Genomic DNA, 14,690 nt, shown 5'->3' with positions numbered 1-14,690 from the left:
TTTCACAAGTGTGCCATTGGGCACACCATGTCATTTCAACGTGGAAATGTGGGTAATATTTGGTTGAGACATTGATCAATGAGATTTCAACCTTTATTCACACACTCAAAAATTATTTATTCACACACTTGTTGAATTCCCAATGTGTTATCACTATCGTTTTTTTTAGCCCTATTTTTTTACTTAGACTTTTGGTTGAAATGGAGATCAACATATAAATTATTAATTTGTAGACAAACTTGAATTAAAGCCAGACTGTCAGTGGCAAAGATGGAACTATCCAAGCAGAAGATACATCTCAATTTGTCTGTCATAGTTGACGTGTACCTATGATGAAAATTACAGGCCTCTCTCATCTTTTTAAGTGGGAGAACTTGCACAATTGGTGTCTGACTAAATACTTTTTTCCCCCATTGTATATGTGGAAATATCAATATTCCCCCTAACAGATTTTATCTGACAGATTTATTATATACTAAATCCACCCAGTCTGATGTATGCATGGTGATCAGGTAGTTTCTGATTTGTTTATGGATATGTACAGTATATGCACATACAATCTCTTTGACCTGACGAATTACCACCTTGGATTGAAACGCTGTTACAAGAAAGCCAGTTAATGTTTTTATTCACACTGGGTGTTGGACCAAAATATATTTCAAACCCTGCTAGTAACACTCTTCTGAGTATCCAGGGAATAAATGTATCCATATAATTGAGGTCATAGTATTTGTTTTTCATATTTATTTATCAAAAAGTGGTAATATGTTTGATTATCAGTTGGACATTACCACTATGAGTATCACACATAATTATGTGCGTAATTGATTACGATTTTCATTTTCACACATATCCACACACATACAAATCATTATCCAACTTGCAGTGTTTGCTTGGCGTTTAATGTTTGCCCAATTTCCATAATGTGTTTTCCAAAAGATGCCCTTGATGCTATCTATAATAGTATGGGGAAAAACAATCCCCTGGTAAACACCACATTAAATTGTATTAGTAATGTGTGCCATGCTATGCTTCACAAAGCATGTTCTATTGCAATTAGTGTTACTAAATAGCTGATTTTGCAAAAGTGAGGCACCATGCCTAATCTGGAATTTGCATCTTAGGTATATGGTGATATTAGATCCTGGATGGATAAACAAATAGCAATTATGAAAACACCATTTTGTGACGATGGTGTAAGGCAACCTTGTCAACTGAACAACATAATGCAGTGTATAAAAAAAGTCATCTTTATATACTTGAATAGTATCAATAAGCACAGGTAATTATTAACAAAGTTTGTAACTCTTAACTGCCTTTAAAGCATTCTAAATTCTGCAAAGGAAAAATGTATGTGGTCATTCACCACACAAGGTTATGCATATTATCACCATCACCAGACTCTTTTAGATGAGGGATTAAGCTCAGGTCCTGACTCACTGTGGTCATTAAAGATCCCATGGTGCTTATTTAAGGAGCAGAGGTGTAACCCCAGATGTATAGCCAGCCTACTCGTAATATCCTTCAAGATTTCAAATATTCTCATCTGCATTGAAATTGACGATATTTTGGTCAATTCTGTTGACGGCTGGAAAGATGGCTGACATCCATCACCAAGGTGGCTTCTTCACATTTTTCACTGGATGAAAATTCCACCCACCAACACAGTGTGGAGCCTGTGTTTGCCATCAAATGGGTATCCCCATTGGACCAAGAATGAATTGATACTGATCCAAACTGGCTGCCCACCTCTGTCAATTGTTTGCTAGCTGTTTTTACATTTACATTTACATAATTTAGCAGATGCTCTTATCCAGAGAGACTTACAAATCGGTGCATTCAACTTATGATAGCCAGTGGGACAACCACCTTTTTTTTTTCATGGGGGGTGGGGGAAGAAGGATTACTTTATGCTATTCCAGGTATTCCTTAAAGAGGTAGGATTTCAAGTGTCTCCGGAAGGTGGTCAGTGACTCCGCTGTCCTGGCGTCGTGGGGGAGCTTGTTCCACCATTGGGGTGCCAGAGCAGCGAATAGCTTTGACTGGGCTGAGCGGGAACTGTGCTTCCGTAGAGGTAGGGGAGCTAGCAGGCCAGAGGTGGATGAACGTAGTGCCCTCGTTTGGGTGTAGGGTCTGATCAGAGCCTCAAGGTAAGGAGGTGCCGTTCCCCTCACAGCTCCGTAGACTAGATCCATCACGTCAATAAAAAGTTAATATAGAAGGGAAATAAATTCCCACACACTGTTGTATGCTTCCACAGTTTATTGCAGCATTTCGACCAGAAGATCTTTGTCAGGCTGAAGTTGAAGTCCTGACAAACACCTTCTGGTCGAAACCTTGCAATAAACTGTGTGAGAATACAATAGAGTGTGGGTATTCATTACCCTTCCTTCTGATGGTTTGCACATACTGATCAGAAGAACCACCTCTACCTGCACAAATTTAGCAGATTGATTGCATGTGGGATGAAAGAGTTCTTTGTTCTATTTCACTTAACCTTGGGTAGAATAAACCTACAGGCCCAAAGGAAGAAATTCTAATTCTTTATTCAAGCTGTATTGGTCACTATCTAAAGTTGTCTTGGCTTTACCTAGAACTTGCTTGGTAAATATTTCTGATGACCTTACTGAATACCATCACAATCTTATTCAGTCTGTTCCAAGTATTGATTTTCACTTCAAATTCCCAAGCTAGGCAGCCATGGAAAAGGTTAAAAGAGATTGCAAAAATCTATAAAATAGAGTCACTGTAGTTCTATTTACAATGAAAATAATGTAATTTTCTCAGAAAATAAAATATTTTTGAATTGGTATCTGTGTTTGGAGCAAAGTTCAGTTTGTTATTGTTGACAGTACTCAAATATGTATCTTAACGAAGTCATCCGTGGATCTTTAATGATAGTAGTCATTAAAGATGGAATGGAAAATGTACCTTTCTCAGCAGAAGTGAGCTATGTGGGCTTATCATTGACTATAATAGTAGTCTAGAGAAATCGAAATGGGGAGGCTGTGAGAGGGAACGGAAGCTTTCAGTTGTAGTTCTCCCTGCTAAATATTCCCTGATAAAAAACTTGCTGACAAACCAAAATGTCTTTGTTAACTTGAGAAATAAAACTAGTATGAAATTGAAGTCATGATCCTTTTAATTTTCAAACCATAGTCCTAACACAAAAAAAGTGGATTAGGATGATCATTGTGCAGTACAGGAAACAGAAATGGTAGTGCAAAATTCACATCAGTAAGTTGGACATAAGCTTTGAACGCACGGTGTAACTTTTTTAACTGATATCAGCAATAAACGGAGATGAAGACAACATCAAAGAGAAATACATGACAGTTGATCAAAGGGATAGCACTGGCTGTCCATGCTGCTCAGTCCATGAACACATTCTCTGACCTTGGCTTGAAATGAACATTTTAGCATTATAAATGACTAAATCTGATTTCATGGGACAATGTTAATATATTCTCAAATGCACTGTACGTATCCTCCAATATGCCATTTCTCGCATGTACTGTAGCATGTTGATCTTTCATAGAAAGTAATCTTCACTTAAACCACATGTGTCAAACTCATTCCACGGAGGGCCTAGTGGCTGCGGGTTTTCACTCCTCCCTTGTCCTTGATTGGTGAATTAAGGTCACTAATTAGTAAGGAACTCCCCACACATGGTTGTCTAGGGCTTAATTGAAAGGAAAAACCAAAAACCTGCAGACACTAGGCCCTCCATGGAATGAGTTTGACACCCCTGACTTAAACCAATACCATACTGTACATTGAGAGTTCACTCGTGGAAATGGTTTTGAAAGGATGCTGTAGTCTGTGATTACTGTGTAGGACATCAAAAGGAATGGGTGGAAAAAATAGATTTTTTTTGCAACAGAGTGAGATAAAATTATGTGTAAACTGATTTAATGTGGTTTTGGGGCAGTAAACCATCTGAGATTATATGACAGAATGATGCAGAAGTGAAGGTGAGAACACAAACACACATTGGCACAGGAATGGTGGAATAGGATGTGCTATGAAGCGGAGCCATCCCATGACCTTTTCATGGCTTGTTTTCCTTGTATTGTCACTAGGGTTGCAAAGCTACTGGTAATTTACTAAAGTTACCGGATTCTTTGGTAATTAACACATAATCTATGGCAATCTATGATAACTTTGGTAATTTATACTTGAATAACTTAAATGGTTAATTCATACAGTATCAGTCAAAAGTTTGGACACACCTACTCATTCATGTCACGGACGTTGAAGGACGGGTCAGACCAAGGCGCAGCGTGAAATGCATACATGTTTATTTTAACAAAATAAACACACCAACAAAACAACGTAACGTGAAGTCCTCAGGCTAAACACAATACAAGCCTCTACACGGAACAAGATCCCACAACTAATGATAGCAAACAGGCTACGATCCCCAATCAGAGACAACGAGCGACAGCTGCCTCTGATTGGGAATCACACCCGGCCAAACATAGAAACACAATACCTAGATTCTACACATAGAAAACACAACTTAGATACTAAACATGCACACCCTGACCAAACTAACTAGAGTTCTATAGGTCAGAGCGTGACATGGCCTGGCACCGAAGATCATACCACACTCAAAGTCACTTAGGCCACTCGTTATGCCCATTCTAACGTTCAAACGAACAATAACTGAATGCCTCGATGTCTGTCTGCCTGCTTTATATAGCAAGCCACGGCCACATGACTCACTGTATGTAGGATCGATCCATTTTTGTGAACGGGGTGGTGTACCTAATAAACAGTCCAGGTGAGTGTATTTTTGACATGTGATAAGGCCACACAGAGGGCCAGAGATAATTACAGACAACTGTGATAATTTGAAGTACCCAAAAAGGCCAGTAGATGTCATCTGATAAAATCCCATATATTCCTTGAAAGTTATGAAAATGCTGGAAGTTTACTGGTAAACTTTGAAAGTTTCCAGTAATATACCCTCCCTTTGCAACACTAATTGCCATGAGCGGTAAATCATTAAAGCTCCTGTCATCAGAAGGTGGAAATAAATATTTCGTATCTGAATGCAACCTATACAAATGTTATGATGAAACATTGCACAGGCTGTTGTATTTCTATAGCTTTTGACTCACCTGTTCAATGATTTCTCTTGAATGAAAGCTTGTAAACCGGTTCACTGTAATATAAAAATATGTTGTTCCTTTAATAAATGCATCTATCCAACCATTATTCTGTAAATTGTATGACAGATTTCTTACCTTCTTACTTAAACTTCTTACTCACATTTTGCAAACATACAAGTAATGTTTATTATATTGCAGGATATAATACTATAAGAGTGTATGGGGGTATTGTACAGTGGTTTTGTGTTGTGTTAGATGCAATATTATTATGTGTAAGGATTTGTCTCAGTCTGTGCTGTGGTCATTAGAGACTTTTAACTTTTTCCTTCAAGACATGAATGTTTTACATTAAACAATGCCCAATGATCAATGTATTTTCTATTCTGAAAGAAATTATTAGACCAAATTGGCTCCAAAAGTTTTAATTGACAGTTTTACTGCTAATGATCTAAATTTGCAGTAACTGTGAGTGGACTCATCTTTGTATTATTTCATGGCTTCTGAATTAATGGCAGCGATAGAGGAATCTTTTTCTTTCATTGAGACTAATGCCGCATGATCTTGTTAGAACATGAAATGAGATTTATTGCTCTAATACTCTAATTGTGAGTGTGCTGTTTGTCACCGTTGTCTCTTGCTCCTGGCCCTGTGCTTCTAGTATAATACCTTTGTAATGAGTGTCAGTGTAATGCGGTGGATCAAAGTCAGGCGCAGGACACAGAACTCGAAGAAATATACTTTACTGAAAATGAGTAAAGAAAACAACACAGAAATACCTCCACACAGGAAGGAATTAACCCGCTCACCAACGACACACAAAACGAAAAACAACCACGCACAAAGCACATTGGGAGCCACTGGGTTAAATAGGGAAGGCGTGATTAGAATAATGGGCAACAGGTGTGTGACATTAGACAACAGGTGCAACATAGAACATAGATCGGCAGTAGCTAGTATTCCGGTGACGGCGAACGCCGCAGCCTGCCCGAGCAAGGAGGAGGGGCAGCCTCGGCAGAATCCCACCCGACGCCTTGAATCTAAGATGGAACGGACCGAGTACGCCGGTGCCCCCTCGATGTCCAGTGGGGGAGGAGGAACCTCCCGTATCTCAGACTCCTGGAGTGGACCAGCTACCACCGGCCTGAGGAGAGACACATGGAACGAGGGGTTAATACGATACTCAGGAGGAAGCTGTAACCTATAACATACCTTGTTCAATCTCCTCAGGACTTTGAATGGCCCCACAAACCGGCAACCCAACTTCCGGCAGGGCAGGCGAAGGGGCAGGTTTCGGGTCAAGAGCCAGACCCGGTCCCCCGGTGCATACACCGGAGCCTCACTGGCGCCGCCTTCTGCTGCCCGATGCCCCGCTGCAGGCGCACATGGGCAGCGTTCCAGGTCTCCTGCGAGCTCCGAAACCATTCATCCACCGCAGATGCCAAGGTGCCAGAACCGGCTGATAACCTAATACACACTGGAATGGAGTAAGGTTAGTGGAGGAGTGGCGGAGTGAGTTTTGGGCCATTTCTGCCCAGGGGAGGAAAACCGACCACTCCCCCCGCCGGTCCTGGCAAACGACCTCAGAAACCTACCCACCTCCTGGTTGACTCTCTCCACCTGCCCGTTACGTTTGGGGTGAAACCCTGAGGTCAGGTTGACTGGGACTCCCAGACGTTCCATGAACGCCCTCCAAACCCTCGAGGTGAACTGGGAACCCCGATCAGACACTATATCCTCAGGTATCCCATAGTGCCAGAAGACGTGTGTAAATAGGGCCTCAGCAGTCTGTAGGGCCGTAGGGAGACCGGGCAGAGGAATGAGGCAGCAGGACTTAGAAAACCGATCCACAATGACCAGGATCGTGGTATTCCCTTGTGAGGGAGGAAGATCTGTCACGAAATCCACCGATAGGTGGGACCACGGTCGTTGTGGAATGGGTAGGGGTTGCAATTTCCCTCTGGGCAGGTGTCTAGGAGCCTTACACTGGGCGCACACCGAGCAGGAGGAAACATAAACCCTCACGTCCTTAGCTAAGGTGGGCCACCAGTACTTCCCACTAAGACAATGCACTGTCCGACCGATACCAGGATGACCAGAGGGAAATTGCAACCCCTACTCGTGAGCCCAATAGATCAACCGATCGCGGACCTCCAGCGGGATGTACACACGACCCTCTGGACACTGGGGAGGAGTTGGTTCGTTACGCAACGCCCGCTCGATGTCCATGTCCACCTCCCACACCACCGGTGCCACCAGACACGACACCGGAAGTATGGGAGTGGGCTCCACGGAACTCTCCTCCGTGTCATACAGTCGGGACAGAGCATCTGCCTTAGCATTCTGGGAACCTGGCCTGTACGAAAGGGTGAAACAAAAACGGGTGAGAAACATTGACCACCTTGCCTGGCGAGGGTTTAATCTCTTCGCTGCACGGATGTACTCCAGATTGCGGTGGTCAGTCAAAATGAGAAAAGGGTGGTTAGCCCCCTCAAGCCAATGTCTCCACGCTTTCAGGGCTTGGACCACGGCCAACAGCTCTCGGTCCCCCACATCATAGTTGCGCTCCGCCGGACTGAGCTTCTTAGAAAAGAACGCACAGGGGCGGAGCTTGGGTGGTGTGCCTGAGCGCTGGGAAAGTACAGCACCTATCCCAGCCTCCGACGCGTCCACCTCAACCGTGAAGGCCAAGGAGGGATCCAGATGAGCCAGCACTGGAGCCGAGGTAAACAGGTTCTTCAGATGATTGAACGCCCTGTCCGCCTCAGCTGACCACCGCAGACGCACCGGTCCCCCCTTCAGCAACGAGGTAATGGGAGCCGCTACCTGACCAAAGCCCCGGATAAACCTCCGGTAGTAATTGGCAAATCCCAAAAATTGCTGCACCTCCTTCACCGTGGTTGGAGTCGGCCAATTACGCACGGCCGAAATGCGGTCACTTTCCATTTTCACCCCAGACACGGACCCTAGGAAGGAGATGGACTCCTGAAAGAACAGGCATTTCTCCGCCTTGGCATACAGGTCATGCTTCAACAGTCGTCCAAGTACTTTACGCACCAGGGACACATGCTCGGCCCGTGTAGCGGAGTATTTGAGAATGTCATCAATATACACCACTACACCCTGTCCGTGCAGATCCCTGAAAATCTCATCGACAAAGGTTTGGAAGACTAATGGAGCATTCATCAACCCTTATGGCATGACGAGGTACTCATATTGTCCTGAGGTAGTGTTGAAAGCCGTCTTCCACTCATCTCCTTCCCGAATACGCACCAGATTGTACGCACTCCTGAGATCCAATTTCGTGAAGAAGCGCGCCCCGTGCAGTGATTCCGTCATACATGCTATCAGAGGTAAGGGATAGCTGTACTTGACAGTGATCTGATTAAGCCCACGGTAATCAATGCACGGGCGTAACCCACCATCCTTCTTCTTCACGAAAAATAAACTTGAGGAAACAGGTGAAGTGGAAGGCCGAATGTATCCCTGTCTCAGAGATTCGGAGACATATGTTTCCATAGCCGCCTTCTCCGCCTGTGACAGAGGATACACGTGACTCCGGGGAAGTGCAGCACCTACCTGGAGATTTATCGCACAATCCCCCAGACGATGGGGTGGTAATTTAGTTGCCCTCTTCTTACTGAAGGCGAGACCCAAATCGGCATACTCAGAAGGAATGTGCACTGTGGAGACCTGGTTTGGACTCTCCACCGTAGTAGTCCCCAAGGAAACCCCTACACACCTCCCTGAGCACTGACTGGACCATCCCTTGAGAGCCCTCTGTTGCCAGGAAATAGTGGGATCATGAGTGGTTAACCAGGGAAGTCCCAACACCACAGGATACGCAGGATAATCAATCAGATAGAGACTAATCCTCTCCTCATGACCCCCCTGCGTCCTCATTAAGAGTGGTGCGGTAACCTCCCTGATTAGACATGACCCTAGCGGGCGACTATCTAATGCGTGGATAGGGAAGGGCACATCAACACGAACAGTAGGAATCCCTAACCTATGAGAATATTGACGATCAATAAAATTCCCAGCTGCGCCTGAATTTACTAGTGCCTTATGCTGGGAATGAGGAGAAAACTCTGGAAACACAACCTCTATACACAACTGACCAACAGGGAGCTCTGGGTGAGTCGGGTGCCTACTCACCTGAGATGGTTGACCAGTGCTCTGCTTACTGCCTCGACTCCCTGGGGACCCTCCCCAGCACCGACCCGCAGTGTGTCCTCTGAGGCCACAGTTGGTGCAGGGGACGGCCCCTCTCCTGGTCTCCCTAAGCGCAGCACCTCCGAGCTCCATGGAGGTAGAGTCGGAGGTGCTGGGGGATGGAATGAATGGACCCCGATCAGAACATCCGCGGGTCTCCAACAGGTTATCCAGCCTGATGGACATCTCCACCAGTTGGTCCAGGTTGAGATTGGTATCCCTGCAGGCCAGTTCCCGCCGAACGTCCTCCCTTAGGCTGCACCAATAGTGGTCGATCAGGGCCCTCTCATTCCATCCGGCGCTGGCTGCCAATGTCCTGAACTCCAGCTCAAAATCCTGGGCGCTCCTCCTCTCCTGTCGTAGGTGGAACAGACGCTCGCCTGCCGCTCTCCCCTCCGGTGGATGATCGAATACCGCCCGGAAGTGGCGGGTGAAATCCTCGTAGCGGACCGATGCAGCGTCAATTCCTCCCCACTCTGCGTTAGCCCACTCAAGCATCTTCCCCGACAGACAGGAGATGAGGGCGGACACACTCTCGTATCCCGAGGGCGCCGGGTGAATGGTTGCCAGGTAGAGCTCTACCTGGAGAAGGAAATCCTGACACCCGGCTGGTGTACCGTCATATGCCCTCGGGAGCGAGAGCCGAATAACACTGGGCCCAGGTGGACTGTGGTATGGGTGGTAGAGTGGTTGGAGGAGGTGTGGGAAGGCCACCTCTCTCCTAATGGTCCATAGTATTCATCACCCTCTCCATGGCGGTGCCGAGCGCCTGGATGATACTCTCCTGTTGAAATCGTTCCTCCATCGATTCGGACTGACGGGCTGTACCTGCTGACTCCATAGATGGTGCGTGGTTCTGTAACGAGTGTCAGTGTAATGCGGTGGATCGAAGTCAGGCGCAGGACACAGAACTCGAAGAAACGTACTTTACTGAAAATGAGTAAAGAAAACAACACAGAAATACCTCCACACAGGAAGGAACTAACCCGCTCACCAACGACACACGAAACGAAAAACAACCACGCACAAAACACATTGGTAGCCACTGGGTTAAATAGGGAAGGTGTGATTACAATAATGGGCAACAGTTGTGTAACAATAGACAACAGGTGCAACATAGAAACATAGAACATAGATCGGTAGTATTCCGGTGACGACGAACGCCGCAGCCTGCCCGAGCAAGGAGGAGGGGCAGCCTCGGCAGAATCCGTGACAACCTTTCAGATTCTTGTCAGCACTTCTTATGGAGCATCGATATGGGCCTTTGTTAAAAGTATCTCAGCCTCTATAGAAAACGTAACCTTTTTTTCTAACAATCAGTGTGTATATTTTGTAGTGTCAATGAATCAATTAGTCATAAACTGTACAATCAAGCTTATTACATTACTTTGATTATTATTATATATGTATTTTTTCCATACCTACCCGGTATATACAGTGCACTTGTGGTGCACCACTTTCATGGTATTATTATATAATATCTGTCACTAGTATTTCAATATGTTTGGTACCTCTTTTCCCTCACAACTCTGTATTCCACCTTTATCCTCTTTCTGTAGTGAGCCAAGGGGGCATGGCAGAAGACATTTGTCCAGATCCTGGGATTCCAGAGAATGGGAAGAGGATGGGCTTTGACTTTCAGTGGGTGCCTTTTCTTCACTCTTATCAGGTTTGGCGTCAGTGTAATGGGAACTGTGTGGAACAGCTTTAATCGGGGCGAGCCCTGCTGTGTTGCATTTTTAAACCCCCACTGTTATGCCATCACCATTAGTGACTGCAATTGCACCCCCTCAATAGGTGATAAGATCCTCTTAGAGAAGATGCCTTAATTCAACAAGGGTCATTACTTGTTTGTTAAGGAGGCAGACTTACTTATCACCATTAAAAACAAAGAAACTTGAGAATGGTAGGGAACTTGTACACAGAGAAATAAATTGATATTTCGAGGAAGAAAGTCTGTCACAGCCATAGAGGGGCCAGGGGTTGATGGTGAGTTCTGTGCGGCAGGTCAGTCACTGACGGTCATTTGTTTCTCCAACTCCCATAGGGTCGGAGCCAGCATCCAGTTTTCCTGCGATGACAGCTATGTGCTTCAGGGATCAAAGGGCATCACTTGCCAGAGAGTGACAGAGACGCTGGCTGCGTGGAGTGACCACAGGCCTATCTGCCGCAGTAAGTGTGAACCCAGGCAGGCCATTTCCCATCCCAACACTTTCTGTTGGTACATTTTCACATCTCGTTAAGGGAGATGGGGGACACGCACCAATTGTGAGTAGGGTGTGGGGTGTTCAATGGTGAGGGACTACAGTACAGAGATTCTTGTATTTCGAGGATTTAACTGTTCCTACTACTAACCAGGTCAAAGACTTGAATGTTCTATATTCTTCATATTACCATGGCTTTACCAGGAATTTTCAAATTCAAGATTCAATCCCCTTGATTTAAAAGCATTGAGATGTCTTCTCTCTGTCTTTATTGAGACTTGCAGTTGTTAGCCATCTGTGAGAGGCAGTAACTGCAAGCTGTCTTCCTTTGAAGTGTTAATAGCTGGGATGAATATCACATGAGCTCCCAAAATGATTATGACTGCATAGTAGGCTTTTGTTAGCACATGCTGTGTACGAAAACAGAAAAGGGTTGTTTTTACTATATACAGCTGCGGAAAAAATTAAGAGACCACTGCAAAATTATCAGTTTCTAAGGTTTTACTATTTATAGGTATGTGTTTGGGTAAAAATAACATTTTTGTTTTATTCTATAAACTACTGACAACATTTCTTCCAAATTCCAAATAATTCTTTTGTAATTTAGAGCATTTATTTGCAGAAAATGACAACTGGTCAAAATAACAAAAAATATGCAGTGTTGTCAGACCTCAAATAATGCAAGAAAAATAAGTTCATGTTCATTTTTAAACAACACAATAGTAATGTTTCAGAAATCAATATTTGGTGGAATAACCCTGATTTTCAATCACAGCTTTCATGCGTCTTGGCATGCTCTCCTCCAGTCTTTCACATTGATGTTGGGTGACTTTATGCCACTCCTGGCGCAAAGATTCAAGCAGCTCGGCTTTGTTTGATGGCCTGTGACCATCCATCTTCCTCTTGATCACATTCCAGAAGTTTTCAATGGGGTTCAGGTCTGGAGATTGGGCTGGCCATGACAGGGTCTTGATCTGGTGGTCCTCCATCCACACCTTCATTGACCTGGCTTTGTGGCATGGCACATTGTCCTGCTGGAAAAACCAATCCTCAGAGTTGGGGAACAATGTCAGAGCAAAAGGAAGCAAGTTTTCTTCCAGGACAACCTTGTACGTGGCTTGATTCATGCGTCCTTCACAAAGACAAATCTGCCCGATTCCAGCCTTGCTGAAGCACCCCCAGATCATCACCGATCCTCCACCAAATTTCACAGTGGGTGCGAGACACTGTGGCTTGTAGGCCTCTCCAGGTCTCCGTCTAACTATTAGACGACCAGGTGTTGCCCAAAGCTGAAAATTGGACTCATCAGAGAAGATGACCTTACTCCAGTCCTCTACGGTCCAATCCTTATGGTCTTTTGCAAACCTCAGCCTGGCTCTTCTTTTCTTCTCATTGATGAAGGGCTTTTTTCTAGCTTTGCACGACTTCAGCCCTGCCCCTTGGAGCCTGTTTCGAACCGTCCTCGCCGTGCACTTCACCCCAGCTGCCTTTTGCCATTCTTTTTGTAGGTCATATGATGTCATCCTACGGTTGTTGAGTGACATTCGAATGAGTTGGCGGTCATCCCGGTCAGTAAAGAGTCGTTTTTGCCCTCTGCCGGTCTGTAGCTTTGTTGTACCCAATGTCTGCTGCTTGACTTATGAACCGCCGTCTTTGAAATGTTAAGGATGGAAGCTACCTGACGCTCACTGTATCCCTCTGCCAGTAAAGCCAGAATTGAACCTTTCTTTTCCTCACTCAAAACATTCCTTTTCAACTCTTTTGGCATGGTCAATAGTTATTTTTTGATTAATATTACTTTTGAGGTACTATTAGCACAATTTTTGCCATCCAGCTGGTCCTATTGCAAGAGGATAGTGATGACCACAGCAGTGGTTTTTATACATTTCCCCGTTAAATAAGATTTGGTTCAGGTGATCACCTAATCAGTACCTAATTCAGTAGAATGAGGTGTGCCTGTGTTGGAATTCAACAGACACTGGAATGGAATGGCTGTCATACATGTAGAGATGCTGATTTAAGAAAAATTTGCAGTGGTCTCTACATTTTTCCAGAGCTGTATATATATACACTAACGGTCAAAAGTTTTAGAACACCAACTCATTCAACAGTTTTTATTTATTTTTACTATTTTCTACATTGTAGAATAATAGTGAAGACATCAAAACTATGAAATAACACGTATGGAATCATGTAGTAACCAAAAAAGTGTTATACAAATCAAAATATATTTTATATTTGAGATTATTCAGATAGCCACCCTTTGCCTTGATGACAGCATTGCACATTCTTGTCATTCTCTCAACCAGCTTCACCTGGAATGCTTTTCCAACAGTCTTGAAAGAGTTCCCATATATGCTGAACACTTGTTGGCTGCTTTTCCTTCACTCTGCCGTCCGACTCATCCCAAACCATCTCAATTTGGTTGAGATCGGGGGATTGTGGAGGCCAGGTCATCTGATGCAGCACTCCATCACTCTCCTTCTTGGTAAAATAGCCCTTACACAGCCTGGAGATGTGTTGGGTCATTGTCCTGTTGAAAAACAAATGATAAACCCACTAAGCCCAAACCAGATGGGATGGCGTATCGCTGCAGAATGCTGTGGTAGCCATGCTGGTTAAGTGTGCCTTGAATTCTAAATAAATCACAGACAGTGTCACCAGCAAAGCACCCCCACACATAACACCTCCTCCTCCATACTTTACGGTGGGAACTACACATGCAGAGATCATCTGTTCACCCACAACTCGTCTCACAAATCTCCAATTTGGACTCCAGACCAAAGGACATATTTCCACCGGTCTAATGTAAATTTCTCATGTTTCTTGGTCCAAGCAAGTCTCTTCTTATTATTGGTGTCCTTTAGTAGTGGTTTCTTTGCAGCAATTCGACCATGAAGGCCTGATTCACTCAGTCTCCTCTGAATAGTTGATGTTGAGATGTGTCTGTTACTTGAACTCTGTGAAGCATTTATTTGGGCTGCAATTTCTGAGGCTGGTAACTCTAATGAACTTATCCTCTGCAGCAGAGGTAACTCTGGTTCTTCCATTCCTTTGGCGGTCCTCATGAGAGCCAGTTTCATCATAGCGCTTGATGGTTTTTGCAACAGCACTTGAAGAAACTTTCAAAGTTCTTGAAATGTTCCGTATTAACTGA

At 44.4% G+C, this 14,690-nt stretch overlaps 1 protein-coding gene across 4 annotated transcripts in view; it reads left to right on the top strand.

The window, feature by feature from the left end:
- LOC311131344 (CUB and sushi domain-containing protein 1-like) overlaps positions 1-14,690 on the top strand; it is a gene marked incomplete at both ends in the record, with an annotated part of 555,203 nt that overhangs the window by 363,264 nt on the left and 177,249 nt on the right. For all 4 annotated transcript variants that reach the window (XM_084164287.1, XM_084164286.1, XM_084164285.1 and 1 more), the window contains 2 exons: positions 10,889-10,970; positions 11,377-11,501. In XM_084164287.1, coding sequence (XP_084020413.1) covers positions 10,889-10,970; positions 11,377-11,501 — 207 coding nt within the window. The remainder of the gene's footprint in view (positions 1-10,888; positions 10,971-11,376; positions 11,502-14,690) is intronic.

Source organism: Coregonus lavaretus (genome assembly GCF_964263955.1).
Source record: "Coregonus lavaretus genome assembly, chromosome: 1".
Lineage (NCBI taxonomy): Eukaryota > Metazoa > Chordata > Actinopteri > Salmoniformes > Salmonidae > Coregonus > Coregonus lavaretus.
Note: the sequence above shows the minus strand (reverse complement) of the source record. Positions and strands in the feature narration are given on the sequence as shown.